The sequence below is a fragment of the Ictalurus furcatus genome, chromosome 1 (assembly GCF_023375685.1).
Source record: "Ictalurus furcatus strain D&B chromosome 1, Billie_1.0, whole genome shotgun sequence".
Classification (NCBI taxonomy): Eukaryota; Metazoa; Chordata; class Actinopteri; order Siluriformes; family Ictaluridae; genus Ictalurus; species Ictalurus furcatus.
Window position 1 is genome coordinate 14,604,214 of NC_071255.1, and position 22,679 is coordinate 14,626,892.

Genomic DNA, 22,679 nt, shown 5'->3' on the forward strand with positions numbered 1-22,679 from the left:
TTTTCACTTTCAGTGAAAAACAGAGTGGCTTTTAGCTAAAACTAAGTAGCACTTATCTAACCACACCGGCAATTCAGCAGAACCAGCTATTGTTCCAAACAAAACTTTATTGGTGTATATCAGAGTAAGAAGACACACGTACAAGAAAAAGGTATCTAGAAGACCTTACATAATTAACTTAAACCAAAGTAAACACACATTAGTTTGGTTAACTGAGAACAAATTAAGTCTAGCACTGGGCAGTGTTCAGTAGTACAATGCTGTGTACAGGTTTACAAGTTAATCTCTCATCCATTCTCTGCAGGATAATTACTAAATGTAGCACACTTTTTTTTTGTTGTTGTTGTTGATGTTTTTGACATCAAACTCTCGAGCATAACCTTGGACTAACACGTTCATTTGTGATTTTCCTTTTAGTCTGAATCCAGGCTTAATTTGTGTCAAGGAAACCAGACCAAGCGGTTTTGAAGTCAGTGCACAGTGACAGAAGCATGCAACTAAAATATAATAATGGCTAAAGTATCAGTTGATTTAAATAGAGGGAAAAAAATGCTCTTTATAGCCTGTTCATGTGCGACATTTAAAAGCATTTTCTAAAATAGATTATTTTATGACTATATGATCAGCTTGTTGTGTATAAATGACTACTTTGCCCTGACAGTACAGAACTGTGCTAGATCAGCACAGTGGGGGAAAATAGGTCATACCTGACATTATTTCATAAAGCCTGGAGAGTGCTTGCAGTTACATGTGTTAAGATGTTACACTGGCTATATGATTACGCTTGTGACAAAGTGACAGTGAGTTAAGTCTGTACAGCCTTCTCCAAAGAACTAATAAATAGCACCCTGAAAATCATTCATCCTGCGGTATCTTGATTCGATTGTGTTAATAGTAACCCCACCTATCTCATGGGCAATGTGAGCTTAAAAAGAAATCCTTAACAAAGAGATAGTCATGAGCTAATTAACTGATTGCTTAGAAGTAAATGCTCACAGCGTAACATGTGGCTAAGAGTTAACAGCTGCAGTTTCGAGGTGATAAAAATGAGTTTAGAATAAATGTGGTGAAGATTTTCCTCTCTGGCTGGTCTAATCGAAGTTGAGTATGTTGCCATCAAAATGAGTGAGCACGTGCTTCTCGAACAGCTGCTGGTCGCAGTCTAAGGGGAACTGCTCGCTGCACATGGGACACACCTTCCAGTGGCTCTCCACATGCTCCTCGAACTTGGACTGGTCATAATTCGGAGGGAAGATGACCTCACACAGGGGACAGCGCTTCTGCAACTCTTCGCTGTAGGAGAGCAGGAGAAAGTTGGTGCATGAGAAAATGGTAAATACAAACGAGCGAGAAGAGGGATGGAGAAAACAAGAGAAGAACAAAAGAAGGCAAGGCGAATAAAAGACGTTTGTGCATAATAAGCTGTTTTGATGATGCGGGAGAACCAACGGAGTGAGGCAGTAAAACAGCATCTGTGTGTTGGGCGATGTGGGTGGCCCATACAGCTAATTCAGCCACAAACACAACTCCTGCAGAGCTCAACAACATGACACATGACAGCACTTTCTGTGTGGTACTTTCTCAGTGTTTTTGTGCATTTTACCTGGTATCAAAGCAGAACGGCATTTGTCCGTCGTTGAGGAAGTGGGTGGCTGGCTCGCTGACCGTGGCCTGGTTGTTGGTTTGCTGTAGAGTGAGCACACAGGTCAGAGAGCACTTATTACTGTTACTACCTTTGTCAGCATTAGCATTAACATCTAGTATGTGCCACAATTCCTCTCTGAGCTGAATTACTCAATTAGCTGCAGTGTTTGGAGGCAAGCTGCAGCGTCCTTAATGAGCCTCTTTAAGTTCAGATCTGGCAAGCTCAGCTAATCCCCACTCAACATAGCAGAGAGGGCACAATACAAACCATAAAAAGCTTTTCCACCAGATAACGTGGCATGATACAGATACTATTCTAAATCCAAAACTTTACATACCCTGGTCAGGGGTGTGTGTCTGTTTCTTATTACATTACTGTCTGTGAAGGTAGAAGGAACTTGTATAATATTTTGCAGCACTGTCTATTTGGTCAACCAGGAAATGCTGGGAAATTCCTTGGTAGACCTTCTCATTTCATATACTGAACTCAAGATCTCCCTTGTTTTTGATTCTCCAAACACATACTCATGAGGGTTTGCATAAGGTTCTCCATGATGGGGATGTGGTCTAACACTACTACTGGAAAAACACTGTGCCATGCTGTCTGGTAGAAAAATAACTCTAGCTAGGACTGCTTCATATGGCACGTGTCTGACGAGTACTGAAACAAGAGTGTTCAGTACTCTTAGTTCCCTGGCAAGAAGGGTAACCAAAACACAGGGTTTTGTTTTGTGTGCTTGTAATTTAACTCCATGCCAGCTACCATGTCTATTTTCATGGTGGGAAACAGGTTAAAGTGTAGTAAAATATGAAGAATTATCTGCTATATAAATTCAGAAACTAAAACTGGTCACACTTAATAAAAATCTTTTCATATGAATCAAATTAAAAAGTGTTCTTGAGGAGTTGAAAGCATCACAGTGCTCTAAAATATGCCTCAGAGATACTGGACTTTGGCATACTTGTGACTGAGTCTGAAGTGGAATTAAGCACAGGTCACTTGACAATGGAAATAATGAGAAAATGTTGGCTCACAGAATTGCTGCCATACTGTGATGTACGGTGCAGTGCAATCAGGCCTGCTGTGCATATTGCTTAGGCCCAGGACAAGTCATTTAAAAAGGACCCCCAAAGAATTATTCACACAATCCTTGAAATATAAACAGTTACATCACATAATCAAACTATAATGCATTCTAATGTGATACTCGGGTATTGCTTTAAGAACTTTGCAATACACTTCCTTGGGTTAAATGGTCCTTCCCTTTTGAATATTTATTTTCTTTTTTTGTGCACCTGACTTAACTGAAATCTTAGCAAACCTACATGAAAGTAGCTAATAGACAGACCCTCTACAGATAAGAAAATGTCTGTGATTACCAAGAAACCATGGAAGCTCTTACCACAAAATAAATAAATAAATAAATCATCAGACCAGATCATTTTACAAAATTGAGGAATTATTAACTTGATGAAAAACGGCCTACATTTTTTTAACAATGAAATTAAATTAAATCTCAATGGAAGACTTCACTGGTTGTCCCCCATGAGAGTGGGTCTGAGTGATAGAAAGTCCTTGCTGGTGTGTACGTGGAAGCATTATCCACTCACAATGTTCGGCTGCTCCTCAGGTTCCTCCAAACCATCAGGGCGGCTCAGGTTGCGGGCAGGCTGGCTGCACACCACGTTACTGTCCCAAGATGGAGGTCCAACAGGAGGAAGCCTAGGCATCTGATCATCTGAGAACTCCCCATCTGCACTGTCTAAACCAAAACATACACAAAAGACTACCCTTCCTTATCTGAAGGTGACACCAAAGCTATTTAAATCTGGATATGTTTAGTTTTTTTTAATTTTTTATTTCAGTTGTTGGTGCACTTTGTGTGGCATGTGGACAGAACACTGACCCCTGCTTTCAGAGGAGTATGGGTTTCCAAACATCAGCTCTGTAGGACGCTGGGCCACCAGTAAAGGAGAGGGGACATCTGGCTGATATGGCAAGGGGTACTGTAGAAAAACTGGAGGCACATCCAAACTGCCATCATCCTCCTCGTCTTCCTCGCGGCTAGCACTTCTCTGCAGCTCCTGCTATCAAAGACAAATTTATTAAAGTTTAGCCAGTGAATGGAAACAAAAGTAATACTAGGTAACTCTAAATGGCAATGTGGTGGCAATGAATGATTTAAACGCCCTAGATGGAAGCTACATTTAAATTTTACTGTTACTAAATGCAGCTCTGCTGCCAAACAGAGGCAACATAAAAATAAAATAAAAAGCTTAAAGCAGCAAACAATTTATTGACGGTCATTCAGATTTCCATCAGTTTTCCTTTCTCTCCATCTTTAGCTCTAGACAATACATCATCTGCCGCAGTATTTTAGCTGCAGAGTTGTGGACGCACTAGCCACCCTCTCGCACAAACAGTTTAATTAGCCCCTTAATTAAAAACTCCTCTGCCTGTTCAAAGGGATGCAGAACGTTGCTTTTTACTGAAGTTTTCTGCAGGCGCCAATTTAATTTACAGTCTCAGCCTCAAATTGGGTCATTTTGCTAGTTGAAGCATCAGGCTCTGTGCTCTAGCTACCTCTCTCAGCAGTGCTTTCTGTTTTTTGGATTTTTTTTTTTTTTCAAGGCTGCTGTGCATCCCTTTCTGTGGTCCAGAGTAATTGAATGGAAAATGAGGCCTTGCTGGCTCTGCTGCCCCAATTAGAGAGATACGTTAAACCCAAACCAGATCCTGGGAGGGGAAAAAAAAACAAGCACTCTGCGGGCATTTTTAGATTGGCACAAGTTTTAAAGAAGAAAAACGAAAACCCGCACCCCTTCCAGTTTCTCCTTCTCGTTGGATAAAGCAGCAAGGCTGTCCTTCAGCTCCTTCAGTTCCCGACCCTTGGCTGCTAACTGGCTCTATGAGATGAGGAGGACAGTAGTGCAATATTAGTTAATAGCATATGGTGTTAATAACCGTGAAGACTAGGGGTTTAAATATCCGGGGGGGGGGAGAATTCTTCAAGCTGAGTGTTCTTTTAGCATTTATGCGAATGGGTAAGAATGGGATAAGATTAATCTTTAACATTAATTTAAATCACTACTTGCGGTGAATAACTCACTTCCATCACTGCTGTACAAGAGTCATTCTACTATCCTTCAGCCATGTTACTCGTGGTGTTTAAATGAAGGCACAGTGAGCCAGCTGTTACATTAGGCTGTCTTGCATCAAATATCTCTGTCTGTCCTTCTCTTGTCTCCATGTCTCGTGTATACAGCAGTAAAATGCTGTCTCCACTCTGTGCTCTTATAAACCTGCCCTGTCTATGCAGTTGTGCTAACAAATGATACCACTCGATGGAAAAACCTTGAGTCAAAGCAGCTCCGCACAGACAGAAGAGAAGCAGTGCAGAGGCAAGTGATCAGGGCTCAAACTGTCTCAGCACTTTATTTACAAAGCAGCTCAGAGCAGCAGTTATGATCTACAGTCAGGTTTCCCAATGGGTGGCATGAATAAGTTACACTTTTTCATACATAAGTGTACAGCACAAGAAAGTCATTTAGTGAATTGTGAGACTACAGCAAATCCGGCTGGGTTCCAATGAACCAGAACAATTTATGGTTTGTGGGACAGCACCTATTGATTGTTTACTATAAAGGTTTTTTAAACTACATTTGTGTTATGGTTTGTTTCACTATAGTTTACATTAATGTCCACCACAAAAAAATCTAAATTCTTGGGTTTGTGATACTGTCATTCAAATAAAAGACTCCAAAACTCCAGTGCATAGCAGGAATAAAATAATATTAATATAAAAATACATGAATTCAATATTAAAAAAGTATTTCATATTTACTACCCTCACTAGCAATGCCATGTTGAAGCAATTACTCTGACTGTGAATTATTAAGTTCCACTATCACATTTATTAAAAATTAGAATGTGCATGACAAAATATATATTTATATACTGACTACAGTTGGCAGCAGTCCAATACCCTTGATCAGTATTGGTCTGATGCCAGCAAAAAATGGTGGACTGGATACTAGAGATAGTTTAGAGCTTCAGTTAAAACAATAATTTTAAAGCTTAGTAGTTTTTAATAGAAGAGAATCTCAGATAAGTATCAATATCAACTGATACATAAAGTTTCTGTATCAGTACTGGCATCAGAAAAGTAAGCGTGGGTTCATATAGAGCTGCAACAACTAATCGATAAAATCGGTAATAATTGATTGTGAAAATAGTTGTGAATGAATCTCATCGATTAGTCGGTCTGTGCGTGGCACGGGGTGCGTTTACTCACTAAGTTACTTCTGTCCTGAAAACACATCGAAGAGTAAGTACTAAAGTTGTGTCCCAAATGAAGTACTATATACTTACACTATGCAATGTGTACTCTAGCATGTAGTGTAAGAATTTTAGAAAGGTAATATGTTCTCAAATAGAACACTGGCGCTTTTTTTTACTAACTGGAAGTATAAGCCGTGTCCTAGTTGACGGCACATGATGTCATACGCACATAATATGACGCCGCTTGCTTTAGCAGATACCCAGAGTCACAGACAATGACTTTCTTCAGTTTACTGTTTATGTCAACGTTACCTTTTATAAAAAGTAATGCATAAATACTATTATAAAATATAAACTTTTATATTAGTTCATATTTTATATAAGTATTTATGCATTATTTTTTATGGATGCAAAAAAAAAGCACAGAATTAAACTACACTCCTAAATGAATAATATATATTCTGGTGTGTGTGTGTGTGTGTGTGTGTGTGTGTGTGTGTGTGTGTGTGTATTGGGTTCTTTTCTGTGTTATATAATTGGACTAACAGTTGTGTAAAGTTTTAGTCTGAAGTTTATATTTGTAACACTCAGTTTGTGGATTTTATTTTAAATAAACGAAAAACGTGGTACTGAAAGCCCCCCCCCAATCAGATTAATCGATTAACCGAAAAAAATTACCGGCCAACTAATCGATTATGAAAATAATCGTTAGATGTGGCCCTCGTCTCAAACCATCTTTAATATTTAGCGTGTTTCATGTAAATTACAGAGGTGTGCCAACAGGTCTATATTTATAACAGAGGCTTTCCTTTGGGTCCAACTGTGTTTTTACAGCTCTGGGTAAGTTAACTTACTTTTTAGTAGCATTTTTGTTTGCATTGTTGGCCAAACAACAATTAATTAAAAATATATATATAAATAAAATAAAACCTTTTTAATTAATAAAAATAATAAACTAATTATAACTAATAAAAAAAGAGAAAGTCCAAAAGTTGTTATTTCCAACCACCTTTTCATGCATAGATATACTTTTCTTTAAATCATGGTTATGTTTACAGAATAGCTCTAAAACAAGATATTTTAAATCTGTGTGCCACACAGTGAGAGGTGAGACACTGGGTGTTGATTAACTCCTGTTCCTTCTGCTGTAAATATGCTAGGAATTTAGCTAGACTTTAGACCATGTGAAAGTAGAAGAAAACATCCAGTGGCACTGGAACTATGTTTAATGTTTAGGAATTACTGCCATTTTTTAAAATAGTCCCTCCATTTCATTTTCACAGGCTCAAAAGTAATTGGACAAAGTAACAATTATAAACATAAGGATTTTTTAATACTTAGATGCAAATCCTTGGTAGTCAATGACTGCCTGAAGTCTAGACATCACCAAATGCCGAGTTTCCTCCGTTGAGATGCTTTGTCAGTCCTTTACTGCAGTCCGCGTTTTTAGTGCTTGTTTGTGGGTCTTTATACCTTCAGTTTTGTCTTCAGTAAGTGAACAGCATGCTCAATTGGGTTGAGGTCAGGTGACTGATTCAGCCAATTTCAGAACATTCCCTTTCTTTGCCTTAAGAAGCTCTTGGGTTGCTTTTGCAGTGTGTTTTGAGTCATTATCCATCTGTACTGTGAAGTGCTGTCCTATCAGTTTTGCAGCATTTAACTAAATCTGAGCAGAACATATAGCTCCATACATTTCAGAATTAATCCTGCTACTTCTATCGGCAGTCACATCATCAATAAACACCAGTGGCCCAGTTCCTTTGGCAGCCCTACATGCCCATGCCATAACACTTCCTCCACATGTTTGACAGACGATGTGGTATGCTTTGGATCCTGAGCCCTTCCCTTCCTTCTCAATACTCTTCTGCTCCCATCATTCTGTTACAAGTTAGTTTTGGTTTCATCTGTCAAAAGAATCTTGTTCCAGAACTGGGCAGGCTTTTATATATGTTTTCTAGCTAAGTCTAATCTGACCTTTCTGTCCTTGGGTGTTACACCAGTGGTTTGCATCTTGATGTAAGCCCTCTGAATTTACATTATGGAGGCACTATTTGATTATAGACTTTGACAAAAGATATGCCTACAGCCTTGAGAGTGTTCTTGACTTAGCTAGATGTTGTGAAGGGGCTTTTCTTCAGCAAGGAAAGAATTCTGCGATCATCCACTTCAGTTTACTTTTGTGGTCTTCCAGGTCTTTTGGTGTTACTGAACACTCCAGTACATTCCTTCTTTTTAGGAAATTACCAAACTGTTGATTTGGCCACTCCTAAATTTTCTGCTATCTCTCTGATAGGTCTGTGGTTTTATTTTAGCTTAATGACGGCCTCTTCCACCTGCACCAATACCTCTTTCGACTTGCACAAAGTTCCATGAACAGCTAAATGCAAATTTAACACTTGAAATCAACTCCTTTTATTTCCTTAATTTGTCATGAAATAATGACTAAAAAGGCCACACCTGGCCATGAAACTGCTTAATCAATTGTCCAATTACTTTTGAGCCTGTGAAAATGGAGGGACTGTTATAAAAAAAATAATAATAATAAAAATAAAAAAGGCAGTAATTCCTAAACAGTTAATATGATGTTTTTGTTAAACCCCTCGATTTAAAGCTGAAAGTCTACACTTCAATCACATCTTGACTGCTTCATTTCAAATCTATTGTGGTTGGTGTACAGAAGCAAAAATACAAAAACTGCATCACTGTCCAAATACTTATGGACTTGACTGTGTAATTCACTTTGAAAACGTGAACAATTATTTCCTACAGTGTAATCACAGTATTTAAACAGTATAGACTGATCAGTGTATATTTCTATGAACTGCCCATTAAACGTGGTTCTGTCTAAGAGAAGACAGGGAATGCCTCCACAGGAGGAAAAACTGATTTCACTACACACATGGACAGGTTACACATTGGAACCGTAGGGGGCGCTGACCTTGTAGCGGTCCTCCTCAGCGGCCAGCTGCAGCTTCAGGCTCTCGTTGATCTTCACCTGCTCTTTCCACTTTAGCTCAAGCTTAGCCAGCTCATCCATCAGCGTGCAATTGCGCCCCTTCTCTTCCTACAGTACATGTCACATGTACAACATGTCTTTGGTACTAGCATGATTGTAAGTGTAGCATGTGCCAGAAAACGACCATAACCGCTCAGTTAAAAGCAGGGTGCATGGCTGTAACTAGATGCACATGTTGATGCACTAGACGCACATCACGTCTGGCATGAGGATTAAACAATAAAAGGAAATGATTATTAATACTAAAGATGCAAACTGACTTACACACAACATCTGTTTGCACTTCTTGTATTTGTCACTCTTATCAAACACATCCTTACTGACACCCTTCAGCTTGCCCTGAATAATAGCATCCAGCACGTTGTCTGATGAGCCAGGGCTCCCTGTCACAGAGATAAAAGCTTATTGATACCTTTATGCTCAGCAAAGAAAACTGTTTTTAACTACAAGGATCTGTCTTTTGAATTCAGATGTCTAAAAAGTTAATACACAAATTGGATACTATTAAGCTCGGATACACGAGGACTTACCTGGCACAGAGGCCTCAGGGCTGCCAGACAAGGGGCCAGTTGCTACATCTAAACCAGGACTTCTTTTTGCCTAAAAAGAGCAACAAAGTCCTGCCACTGAGCATTGTACCTATAGTAAGCATGAACTGATGTGTTGCTTATCTCAGTGTGAAAAATATTCTTGTTCTTAAAGTATCACTGAGCTCAAAAACTTTATTTTTTAATACTGAACAGCTGACTGATTTATAGACTGGAGTTTTGGTCAAGAACTAAGTTTCCATTAAAACATTTTTAGTATTAGATTTTGATGCAGTGAAGCCCGTCACATCTGCTATGCAAATTATTGGCAGATTTGCATATTATCCAAACCTGGCACATTAAGCCAGCTACATAGCTAACTTGGGTAATATTAGTGAAGAACAAAGGTATGTTCTAATCAGTGAGGTTACTGTTAAATAAATTGCTCAGTATCAGGCAATAAAAATCAGAAATCAGTCAATGAAATCCAACTCAATCTATCTGTGACAAATTTCCTCTTTTTTTTCCCCTTTTTTTTTTAACAAGGGTAAAGGTGGTCCAAGTTTCTTGGGCTTAAAAATACAGCTTAAACAATTTATTGCCCTACACAGATTAGTGTTACTGATTTCGAATAGCACATTCATGGGTTCATTAAAGCGCACCTATTATGGTTTTTGAAACGTGCCTAATTTTCTTTTAAAGGTCTCATACATTTACATGCATCCAAAGTCAAAAAACACTTTCATGTGCTCATAATTTAAAGTGCAGTATTACATCCCCCCCCCCGTGTTAAAAACGACTCGTTCAATGATCCGTTCTAAATGATTCATTCTAAACTCCTCCTTTCAGAGAGCATACTCTGCTCTGATTGGTCAGATGTCACAGTCTGTTGTGATTGGTCTACCACTGTCAGCATGTTTCAAAAAAGAAACGCCCACTACCATAACGACTTTAAGCTCCGTCTGTACGCGAGCAGTTGATGAAGAACAGAGGCGGGGCTTTTTGTTACAAACCTACGTAGGTTAGTACAGGAAGTAAAGTCTGGAATTACTAACGACTCGTTTCAGCTGTTCAGAATCGCTTCCTTCTTTTGGGAGTCAATACCTCCGTTTGTCGTGCGCTTTGATTTTTTAAACTTTGCAGACTTTTTACATTCACAAACAGCTCTAACACACTGCATGAAAGGTAATATTTAAAAACCATAATAGGTGCACTTTAATATGTACTTGAATAATAAATAATACAAAAGGCACAGAGTGCTTTCTGTGTCACGAAAGATCAGCAGTACCCACCCTTCCTCTGGCCAGCCCTGATAAATTAAGATACAACACCAACTTGACACAACCAGCTGTAATATTCAAACATTCGCACATGTTAACTAGATCAACTGTGCTTGTTTTGGGTGGGAACCGGTAGATCCCGGGCAGTGTTGCCTACTCTTTTCAAGGGAAAGTAGCTAATTCATGGTCAAAAAATTCAGATAAAATGCTTTTCTTACTTGTAAATTTAACCAAGAAGAAGTGTGCATGTGCGAAATATGATGTTTCTCTGTGATTGGTTGTTGGGAACGTAAGCACACACAAGCGTAACTCAATCAGGCCTGAGTTGACCGAACCTACTCGCTCACCTCATATAACCAGCAGCAGTAATGTGAGGTGGAAAGCTGTACCGAGTGCAGGACACTTACTAACATCTGTTCAAAAAGTTACTAGATTTGTCACTAATCTCTTTTTGAGACAAAGTGGTCAAAAAAGTCAGCAAATTGTTAAACTGGCAACGCTGGCATAGCGTTGAACTGGGCATTAGATTATACATAGGTGTGTTTACTCACCCCTTGCTGCTCAGAGAGTTTGACCACCTGTTTCTGCAGTCTCTGGCACTCCTTGTATTTCTCTTTATAATGTTCTGCAGCCATCTGCAACCTGAGCTTTAGGTCTTCCACTTCCCTCTGCAGCTCAGCCACAGCCAAATCCTCAGACTCCTTACGCTGCTAAGAAACAGTCACATCACTTTTACACCACAAGACTGCAAGTTCAAACTTGGCACACAAAGCTGGTTGCTCAAATGTAGAATAGGAATTCTGGAAGTGTCACAGTGCATTACAACTTACTGCCTCCTGCATGGCTGAGTTCTTCATTTCCTCCACTTGTTTTTCTAGAAGGCTGCAATCAGCCCGTGCCTCAGCTTGGCCCTGTCTGAGCGCGTCAGCCTCCAGCTTGACTCGGTAGAGCTCAGCCATGCTGCGATCCCGTGCGCTGGATGAGTCCCGCAGCTCTGCAGACAGCATGGTAGCCTGCTGCTGAGTGGCCTGCAACTGCTCCTCTTTTTGCCTCAGCTGCTCCCGCAGTGCCTTGCTCTCTCCCTGAGAACACACACACACACACACACACACACGTCACTTGCATGCAAATACACAAAATTTTAAAAATATTCGACTTTACTTACCTGGGGCATCACCTAACTAAATTTACCAGTAAAGCTTAAGTTTTGCATTTCAAACCATTTCACTGGGATGCATGCATTCACATTTGGCATGAAAGTCTCTTTACATAGGCTGCGAATTTATGTTTCAGTTTGTTTATCTCCTGTGTCAACTGTCTACTGTCTTCACCATCCTCTTCTGGTGATTTGCTCAAAAATAAGCACACCCTAGACAGTGATAATTATTTGACTTTCTCGTTCTCTGCATGAACTCCCATGGGGGTCAGGGGACCAAATGTTACTAGACTGAAGCTGACTACTAATGCAGCAAAGCATGTCAGTTTAGTGGCTAGTTAGTGGCTAGCAAGAAAACTCATAGGATCATGCATTAATAAGTAAGGAAAATGTTTTACTAGCTCAGTGCAGTTCTTCTTTCTCATTAGTTTATGTTGCCTCCACTCTGCCCTTTCCCACTTTTGCTTTCTCTGCTCCCACTATCTCTCGCCTCCCCCTGACCCTGAGCTGCGTTCATGTCACCACCAAATTCAAAACAAGGCACAATGATTTCTTAGAATGGATTGTCAGTTGTCAGTTTCCAAAATCTGCCCAAACGGAAGAGACAGGGGTGTGTAGATTTATATTACCGAGGGGGAACTGTTAGCCAGTAGCTGACGATGCTGCTTGTCTTTCTCTGCAAGACAGGCTTTGGCTCGTGCCAACTCCTCCTTCAGCTGTGCGATGGTATTCTCCTTATTCACGTCCACTGATCTTAGCATCTGCAGCTCAGCACTTAACTTAGTGTTCTCTAGCTCTCGGTTCTTCAGATGAATCTGGGTCACACACAAACATACACACACACACAGAAAGAGTGAGAACTCAGTGACCTCATTTGTCTAAGACTCTGAGACTGTGGCACTTGAGCACAAACGGTCCATAATTATCACCAGGCTGCATTTCTGCTCTGCACGGAAATGCGTTGCCTAACTCTAATTATAAGAGCAATAAGAAAGCACCGGCAGCACTGGGCTAACCCACACAGCCAGGGGCAACAGCAATGAGGTGTGGGCCTAGCTGTGTTTCCGTAGCTACAGCTCCATGTCACGCCTAGTTCCTGTGCCCACCACAAAAAAGCAGCAGAGACATGTAAAGCTTCCTGTGTGAACAGAGCCAAGCCTGTTCCCAGAGAGCAGGTAAACTGAGGGGGAGCACAAACCTAATTAAGGTCTGCTGTAAGAATATCAGCTTTTAGATTTACTGGATCTGGCTAGAATGGGCCACCAATGCGCTTTCTCTTCAGACACCCGAGCATCACAGCAAATTGCCTCATCACACGTACTGATAGATCCGGACGTTCAAAGATGGGTAAGATAGAAGCCATTTCTTACTATTTTCTTGTCCATTTAAACATGTTAAATAATATAGTATTCTACAGTGATTATTTTGGTGGTGTTGGACGTGTTACCTTATAGAGCTCTTTCTCATCCTTCTCATTCTTCAGCTGAGACTCCAGTGCTTCTTTCTCAAGAGTGAGCTTCTTCACTCGATCTCTCAGGCTGTCAGATAGGACATTAAGTAATCAATAATCCTCACTCAGAATTCTTACTCAAGTAATTAAGGTACAGAATTTCTTTGCTAATCTGGAGTACGTATTAGGGTTTGACAATTTCAAACTAGTTGTAAAATATTACACGTCAGCGTATCACAGTATAAAGTAACAGGATGATTTAACAAGGACACACAATGCCAGTGATGTGCAGCACCATGGTACATATGTGACCCCCGAACATCCCAGTGTGCCTAAACACTGTCGCCATCCCATCCCTGCAGGTTCCTAGCACAGTCACAGCATTCCCTAACACCTATTACATATATGCATAATATGCCACATCTTATAAATTACTCATTTATTCATCATTGTACAATGCAGCACTGCAATTGGTGGATGCGACTAATTTCTGTCTAATCTGAGGAGGTTAACATTCTAAATCACTAAAAGCCAATACAGACTGACACACACAAAAAAATCTGGTCACTAAAGATGGCAGTTAAGTCATAATTTGCATCCTGAATGGGAAAGGCAGAGATCACATTTCATTCTTCTATAAACAACTACTAAACTAAAAACTGTAGGTTGTGTTTCATTTAAACCACCTCACAATATAATGAGGCCTAGGATATGCGCGACAAATGTGGCTGTAATTTGACTTGTGGTGCAACCTGAAATATCTGAAGTGGATTTTACCAGTTTGAGAATAGCAGTGGCAAGAGTAACAGGCTGCAGTGTATAAGAAACTTGCATAAAAATTAACACATAGACTGTAGGACTGGAATAGTAAATCTGTATTTTGATACAAAAACACACACCAGTCCAACTCGGTCTCCTTCTGCAAGCCTTTCTGGGTGACCCCAATAAGATCGTCTTCCAGCTGCAGCAGCCGTGCTGTGTTCTCCTCCATCCTCTTCTTCACTTCCTCTCTCTCCTCCTGTAAGCTCTGAGAGGACAGCTGTAGCTCCTAAGATATACACATACACTTCTCAGTATTCGTAAAACTTAATGTAGACACGCCAACAGGAAAAAAAAAGCATAACAAAAATATTGCTGCACAATCCAGCAAATGCATCATTGATTTCTGACACTCACATTAAATCAGTTTTAAAACTCTCCACTTTATCCTGACACTTTATCCTGCTATTTGAACTTTTAAAACTGTTACACTGTAAAATCTTACTTATTTTTTGATATTTAAAAAAAAAAAAAAAAAAAAAAAAAAAAAAAAAAAAGTGTATTATATGACTGTAGAGACCTATCAAACACCCAGGAAAACACCCATCAGCTAAATCATAACAAAAATCATTCCTCCAGAATTCCCTTCTACTGTATCCTTTTAGGAGCAAAATCTTTTTCAGAATTATTGTAGCAGCACATAAAACAACATATAAAAGTGCAGTCATAAAATTAACAGCCACAAATGGGTGGGCAAACTCATCTTAACTCAGTTTTCCCTCTGTGCTCATACAAATATATTTCTAAAAACTCCACTCAGTCACCGAATGATAGCTGCAATGATCTGATCGATGATGATTTATCACATAAATACTCACTGATTGCATTATTAGGAACACCTGTACATCTGATCTTACCTAAGCAGACAATCGTGTGGCAGCAGTGTAATGCAGATACAAGTCAAGAGCTTCAGTTAATGTTCACATCAAACATCAGTATGGGGAAAAAGTGTGATTCCAGTGACTTTTGGCATGGTTGTTGGTGCCAGATAGACTGGTTTGAGTATTTCAGGAACTGCTGATCTCCTGGGATTTTCACACACAACCATCTCTAGAGTTTACTCAGAATGGTGTGAAAAACAAAAAATCTTCGCGTGAGTGACTGGTCTGTGGGTGGAAACGCCTTGTTGATAAGAGAGGTCAGAGAAGGAAAATGCAGTCTTCAACTGTCCAGGTTTGGGTGAGTTTGTGCCCATGATCGGCTCAGATTCTTGTCCTTGGCTGACAGGAGTGGAACCTGATGTGGTCTTCTGCTGTTGTAGCTCATCCACTTCAAGGTTTGATGTGTTGTACATTCTGAGATGCTTTTTTTTTGCTCACCATGATTATAAAGAGTGCTCATTTGAGTTAGTATAGACTTCCTGTCAGCTCAGACCAGTCTGTTCATTCTCCTCTGATCTCTCTCATCAACAATGTGTTTCAGCCTAAAGACCCTCTGCTCACAGGGTGATTTTTAGTTTTTTTCACGCCAGTCTGCGTAACTTTAGTGACTGTTGAGTGTGAAAATCCCAGGAAATCAGCAGCTTCTGAAACACTCAAACCATCCCATCTGGTACCAACAACCATATCACAGTTAAAATCACAGAAATCACATCCCCCCCACCCCCCATTCTGATGTTTGATGTGAACATTAACTGAAGCTCTTGACCTGTATGTGCATGATTTTATGCACTGTGCTGATGTCACATGATTGGCTGATTGGATAACTGCATAAATGAACAGGTGTACTAGTGTTCCTGTTAAAGTGACTGGTGAGTGTACTTTGCAGGGAAATTCCTTTCTTCGCATATTCCAACTTGTTGGGAAGCTGGCATCAGAGCACAGCACTATGATTCGGATGCCCCTGGAGCAGAGAGGGGTAAGGATCGTGATCAGGGACCCAACAGCGGCAGCTTGGAGGTTGAACCTTCTGATCAGTAACCCAGAGACTCAACCGTTCAGCCACCACTGCCTGAAAAGCACTGACATCATTTATTAACGTGCTTTTCATTCTGGGAACACGTAAATAATGCAAATCCTTACAACAGTGAGTGATGATGAACTGAAATGGATTTACACCAAATAAAAATTCACAAACGTAAATTATATTAACTTATTTGAGTAAAATACTAACAAGAGTTGAACAAGTTCAATGCCTTTTCAACATGGTGAACAGTTGGATTCTATAACATTTGATACTTTGGACTCTGTATTTAAAACAGGCCGCCACTAAGCTGACGTTGTATCTTTACCTACAGACGAATCAAATTGAGCATGCTAATTTGACTTGCACAGTGGCTCCAGCGGGAAGTACGGAAAAAGAAAACGAGCGTCACACCCTGAAACTGTGGAAAAGATGAGCTCAATGAAAGAGACTGTGCAAATAATGTAATACTGCCACTTCGAAACAAACACCACAATCTTGGAGAAAAACATTCTGACACTGACTAAATTAGATAGGTATAACAGTTAAACATTTTACTGGAAGTTTAATTCAGGCACATACCTGCTTTTCCTGTCTAGATAATAATCTAATTTTACTTATAGTCATGTGGAAAAAAAAATAAGTACACCACATGGAAATTGCTGTTTGTTTTTTTTTTTTTTTTTTACATATTTGGACAAGCAAATATTTGATCCTCTATAAAACAGCGCTTAGTAATAAAGTTCATTCACTCTATCAAATGACACATAAAATTAACATTTTGTAGTAATTTTCACAATTTAAATTAACAGAAAAACAGATCCTTCACACTGAAAAAAGTAAGTACACCCCTACATTCATCTCCCTATCAAAACGGGCAGTACATGAAAGAAAACCCTCAAACCCTGGTGGACAATTATGCAAAACGCCTACAGGAACTTATTTCTGCTAAAGGGGGCAATAGTAGCTTCTGAGGCCAAGAGTGTACTTACTTTTTTCTGCAGAAGAATATCACATCTATTGCTATTTCTTTTGAATAAATGGTTGAAAAAGCTAATTTTCCCTGTGGTTTTGTTCAAGTATATCAACTTTATTAATAGGCACTGTTTCAAAGATGATCAACTGGTTTTCTTATCCAAATATGTCAAAAACGTCAACAATTTCCATGGGGTGTACTTATTTTTTCACATGACTGTAGTTTAATGGTAAAGGAGTGTGATAAAGTATTGGTGTTACCGGGATTACTTACACTCACTATATATATGTATATATATATATATACACACACACACACACATACATACATACATACATACATACATACATACATACATACACACACACACACACACACACACACTTTTTTATTATTTATTTATTTTTTAGGGATGTCACAAGAACCGATACCTCGGTTCCAAGTCAGTACCAACATTCTTAAAACGTGACGGTACTTGTTTTTCCTGGAGCACTGTTGTAACCGATTCTAATGGAGGTACCGGGGTTGCAATTCTTCCGGACCTGATGGGGGCAGCAAATACGCGCAAGTGTTTTAGTCAGTCCACAAGTGTTGAAGAACAACAACTACTACAAGCACACAGGACAAACTATAGAAGTTTAGCTCGCCGCGACTCGTTTCGAGGAAAGGTGGTATGGAACATGGAAATACTTCGCATTTGAGGCGGATGATAAACATATAATTGATGCTCTGAAGTCGGTGTGCAACCGATGCTATCGTTCATTTCAAAAGTCCCTCTCAAAGCGAGGAAACACCTGGAATTTGGCGAAGCACCTGAAAGACGGTCCTATATTATGTTTGTTTGAGGCAGCTGGCATTGTGGCCGTGAAACCAGCTAACGTTATGCTCCATGTAATGTTTGCAATAGCCAGTTATTTGTTAATGACGCGAACACATTGCAGTGTTATAAACTACCTCCTAATGGGCCACCATGCAACGCCATTCAGCCCGCGTCCTGTCAGCTAAATGTAGCCTAATGTCACTAATAATTATTCAAATGTTCATGCTTTTAATAAATCTTTTTGGCTTGCCACCATATCAGTGAATTTAAACTAATGCTTGCATTCAGAGTATGGGGGGGTGGGTGTGTGTGTGTGTGTGTGTGCGCGCACGCGTGTCTGTGTGCGCGTTTAGGAATGCCGCACCTCCACTGTAGCCTCCACTCACTGTCAGACAGTGTTTGATAACTAAAATCTCTCTCCATCAGAGGACGATGTCCTCCAGGAGAGTTTTTAATTTAATTTTTATACCACACCGTGGTATCGACTTTGGTATCGAGTACTTTTGGTGGTATCGGTACCGACTACTAGATTTTTGGTATCATGACATCCCTTTATAAAATATATTATCTATATCTATATCTATATATATATATATATAGATATCTATATATATATATATATATATATATATATATATATATATATATATATATATATATATATATATATACATATACATATACACACACACACAGTATGAGGGTGATTAGGAGTGATTAGCTGTTGAGTTATGTGGATTGCTATATGCCCATGAACATTAGCTAGCTAAATATTTTCAGGTTGAACCCTTCCTGTATCTTTAGCGTTTTCTTTTTTTTATAATTGCTGTTTTACAGTTACGTACTTCTTACTAAGAGTGATTTACAAAGGTTTATAAACAGAAAAGTTACATGTCTTTGTTATAGCATACCCTAAACAAACAAGTACAATTTTATCCTTTGCAATAACATAGCTTCACAATAAAATTAATTGCTTTTCCTCAGTTTCATAACGGAGCTTCAACGTAGCTAGCTACGTTTTCTTATTAGCTTGTAGTGTAGCTAGTTACTTTATCAAATGGGTAGTTTGACTGTAGCTTAGCTATTTTAAATCATGCATAGCTGGTAGCTCATAAGTGATTTAATACATGTTAAATGTTCCACCAACTTTAACTAGAGGCAAGAAGAAGAGACACCCAGCTCTGACCTGCACTTCTTTCCTGAGCTGTGCAGTGTTCTCTATCTCCTGCTCGTACTCTTTTTGAATTCTGTCTCTCTCCTCCAGCAGCTCATCTCTCTCTTTCTGCAGGAGCTCCATGTTCTTCAGCAGCTCCTCCTTTTCCAGGCACACCTCCTCCATCTTTTGCTGAAAAACAATGCATGGAGCAGATGCAGCACTCATAAGCACATACAGGAAAATGTTGCACACAATTAGTTGTTCATCAAAGCCTCACACTGAGCGGTGAATCAGACAGGAAACTGACAGGAGGTGAGCAAAGCAGCTTACATAGGCTCACTTAACATATGTTTTATATTAGAGAACGTACAGCACTTCATCTGCACTCAAAACACAGGAGTGATAATCAGGAATTAGGGAGAGGTTTTTATTTTTATTTTTTTACTTTTCTGTAACACAATTTACAGTTCTCTAGACTTGCTTACCTCTAGATAGCTGGCTTTGGTGGTGACAACCAAAATGTCTGATCCACCCTCATCCTCCACAGTGAGCAGCTCCTCCTCAGTGGGGCTGTTAGCACGGAACTGGAAAGGCGTACTGGCCCCTCGAATCTCTCCTTTATGAGTGACATAACAGAACTGGTAGAATTCGCCATCATCATTGGGGACGTAGTAACCTGTACAAATAAACACAAATCCATCTTGTTATTCTCGTCATTATCAATGAAGGAGAGTTTAGATGCATGATTTTGCCAAAAGCTTATAGAAAGCCCTCTGGAGAAAGATTTTTTTTTTTTTTTTTTAAATTGTAGCCTCCACTTAACACCATGTTTTACAACTCACATGTGCAAACTAAAAGTGTGCTAGCTCATAAATTGTTTTTACTATATCTTTCTGCTATCTCCGGACTATACTGGTGCACCTTTATCTTAGAATTTACAAAGACTCCAGCCTGTGACCTAAACCACTGCTATAAAAGTGGCCCATCAACACTTGGGCGTGCTAATAGGGAGTTTGAGTGTTCCATATTTTACTGCATCCGTCATTTGGATATTAAAAGCTCTTAATATACCTCTGAAGGGCCCCAAGCCACAGTGCTGCATTCAACTGAGAAAAAAAGTGTCAGATAAAGGGGCAATACAATATTATATTAATCTCATGTTACCTTGAAAGATCACTGATCTGTTGATTGCAGTGCCTTCTGTGTACACGTCGGGTAAAGGAGACCACAGGAAGGTGTAGTAGTCACGAGCCGTGCTCCATCCAACCTATGAGAGAAAGGGTTTTGCATGGTAAACTGGCTAGATCCATATTACAATGGGGGGGGGAAAAAAAGTTTTTTAAAAATTTTAAAACATGGCTCCACTCGACATGTAATTTATATAAATACATTCTCACAGGTTTATCAACTCACAATTCAAGCTAGAAAGAGAACAGGAACACCCTATTTCTATAAAAGGAGGTCTATTTAGTCAGCCACACGTGCGGTCTAACTCAAAGACACTAGATGCAGTGTTCAGGTGGTCATGGCATTACCCACAGCCTGACTCACTTGTTTACATCACCGCTAACCTTTTAGCACCAAAGCCTGAAAGGAACACTCAGAGATGTGTGCACACATGTGAACTCTGCATGAGTTATAGTGTGGATGATTGATACATGGCTCTTCCCAGCTGCCACATGCGCCAAGACCTTGTTGGATATGTTCGGTTGAAGGAGCACGGCTACAACTCAGGCTTAACAGGAAGAGGAAAATAGGTGAAAATTTTACACATACTTCAAACTGGAAACCAAAATGTAATTATATGAATTTTATGTGTTGTTAACTGATGGCTGATGAGGGGGGTGCACAGAAAATATATCCATAACTTCAGCCGTCTGCCATAAAACTGTCAAGCAAAATCAGACTCACGTTGTACTGGCTGTGGGTCCCAACACGCACACACACCCGTGCACACACACACACACGCTAAACAAGACTGCCGCTTCATAAATGTGCACACAGGAAATCTACAGCAAGTGATTTAACATGCATATGTACAAATCCACAAACGCAGAGTCACTGGTAAACGGTGATATTTAAGAGCTGCTCTCACTGTGCAGTTCACCACAATTAAAGTTGCTGTAATTCCCTGACTGTACAAGGGAGAATAGCCTGGGGTGCTGGAGCTGTAAAGAACAGGAAGCCATTAAAGGTAGTATCATTACTGCACGCTGGACACCGCTCACTCATTAAGCCCGTTTAGGGTGAGTGAGGGTGAAACTGAACCCCTGTATGCCTCTCATTTAAGCCCAGAGAGCAATTCACTGCCAGTGGCTGATCACAGCAACATATAAATGGGATGCTATGACGTTTAACTGAGTAAGATGGTTAAAATTAAGACATGTCTGAAAAACAATCAACTTTTAAACAATGACTTGGTGAAGCTCGTCTAATTCTGAATGTATAGGACACTCACTACATGTAATATCCTTCCTACTCATCCCTACGTATCCCTACTTTCACATCTGATCAACCTCAAAGGCACTGGATGACTTCTACAAGCATGTGTGAACTGCAAGCAAACCATGCCACAGAATGTGTTTCATGCAAACAGCCCCCTTGATGCCTTAACGCCCCACTCCAGCAGCCTTTTTTCCTGCTGTCACACCCCATATACAAACACCATCTGTGACCTGACGTAATCACTGGTGGGGGTGGGGGGTTGGGGGGGACCGCAGTAAGGAACTTTGTTATTTAGTTGCTGGAATATAAAGTTGTGAATTTTGGTCAATTTCTCATTAATGTTAATGTACAGCAATGTGAATCAATAAGTACACCCCATGGAAACCGTTGGCAAAATTAGCTTTATCAATAGATGTGATATTTTTCTGTGGAAAAACTAAGTAGACCCTTGGCCTCAGAAGCTAGCACTGCCCCCTTTAGCAGTAATAACTTATTGTGGACATTTTGCATAATTGTCCACCAGACTTGCTGGAATTTATTACCACTCTTCTATGCAATATTCTCTCAGTTACACGATGTTTGAGGGTTTTCTTGCATGTTCACATCCCGCCACAACATTTAAATGGGATTCAAATCTGGGCTTTAACTGGGCCATTCCATAACCCACCATTTCTTCTTTTTGGGTCATTCCTTGGTGAATTTGCTAGTGTTCTTAGGATCATTATCCTGTTGAAAGGTCCACTATCGTTTCAACTTCAACTTTCAGACAGATGGCCTCATATTATCTTCAAGCACTCTTTGATATGATGTAGAATTCATAGTTAAATAAATGAATGCAAGCTGTCCAGTCACTGAGGCAGAGAAGCAACCCCAAACCATAACATTTCCACCACCATGTTTCACAGTTGGTATGAGATGCTTCTCCTGAAAAGCTGTCTTTGATCTGCACCAAACATGTCTGCTGTTACTGTGGCCAAACGGCTCAATCTTTGATTCGTCTGTCCAGAGCACATTATTCCGAAAGGCCTGGTCTTTGCCTATATGCTAATTGGCAAACTGTAGTCTTGCTTTAATGTTATTTTTAGGCAGCAAAGTATTTCCCTGGTACGATTCCCATGCAGGTCAAATTTGTGCAATCTCTTTCTGATTGTAGAATCATGCATTTTGACACCAACAGCAAGACTTACAAACAGATCCTGTGATGAA

At 39.8% G+C, this 22,679-nt stretch overlaps 1 protein-coding gene across 5 annotated transcripts in view; it reads right to left on the reverse strand.

Annotated features, from left to right (window-relative positions):
* Positions 1–87: 87 nt before the first annotated feature.
* The window catches only part of tax1bp1b (Tax1 (human T-cell leukemia virus type I) binding protein 1b), a 31,824-nt gene continuing 9,232 nt past the window's right edge, over positions 88–22,679 (reverse strand). Inside the window, exons 3-18 of one of the 5 annotated variants that reach the window (XM_053627796.1) lie at positions 20,193–20,295; positions 19,514–19,704; positions 19,059–19,217; positions 14,255–14,403; positions 13,353–13,443; positions 12,535–12,720; positions 11,580–11,831; positions 11,301–11,456; positions 9,473–9,542; positions 9,207–9,325; positions 8,865–8,990; positions 4,465–4,551; positions 3,552–3,729; positions 3,256–3,407; positions 1,604–1,686; positions 88–1,293 (exon numbers count right to left, since the gene is read on the reverse strand). In XM_053627796.1, the coding sequence (XP_053483771.1) occupies positions 1,092–1,293; positions 1,604–1,686; positions 3,256–3,407; positions 3,552–3,729; positions 4,465–4,551; positions 8,865–8,990; positions 9,207–9,325; positions 9,473–9,542; positions 11,301–11,456; positions 11,580–11,831; positions 12,535–12,720; positions 13,353–13,443; positions 14,255–14,403; positions 19,059–19,217; positions 19,514–19,704; positions 20,193–20,295 (2,304 nt within the window). In that variant the 3' untranslated portion in view covers positions 88–1,091. Of the gene's footprint in view, positions 1,294–1,603; positions 1,687–3,255; positions 3,408–3,551; positions 3,733–4,464; positions 4,552–8,864; positions 8,991–9,206; positions 9,326–9,472; positions 9,543–11,300; positions 11,460–11,579; positions 11,832–12,534; positions 12,721–13,352; positions 13,444–14,254; positions 14,404–19,058; positions 19,218–19,513; positions 19,705–20,192; positions 20,296–22,679 lie in introns of all 5 variants that reach the window. The other 4 variants (XM_053627786.1, XM_053627778.1, XM_053627771.1 and 1 more) reach the window with 4 other exon arrangements.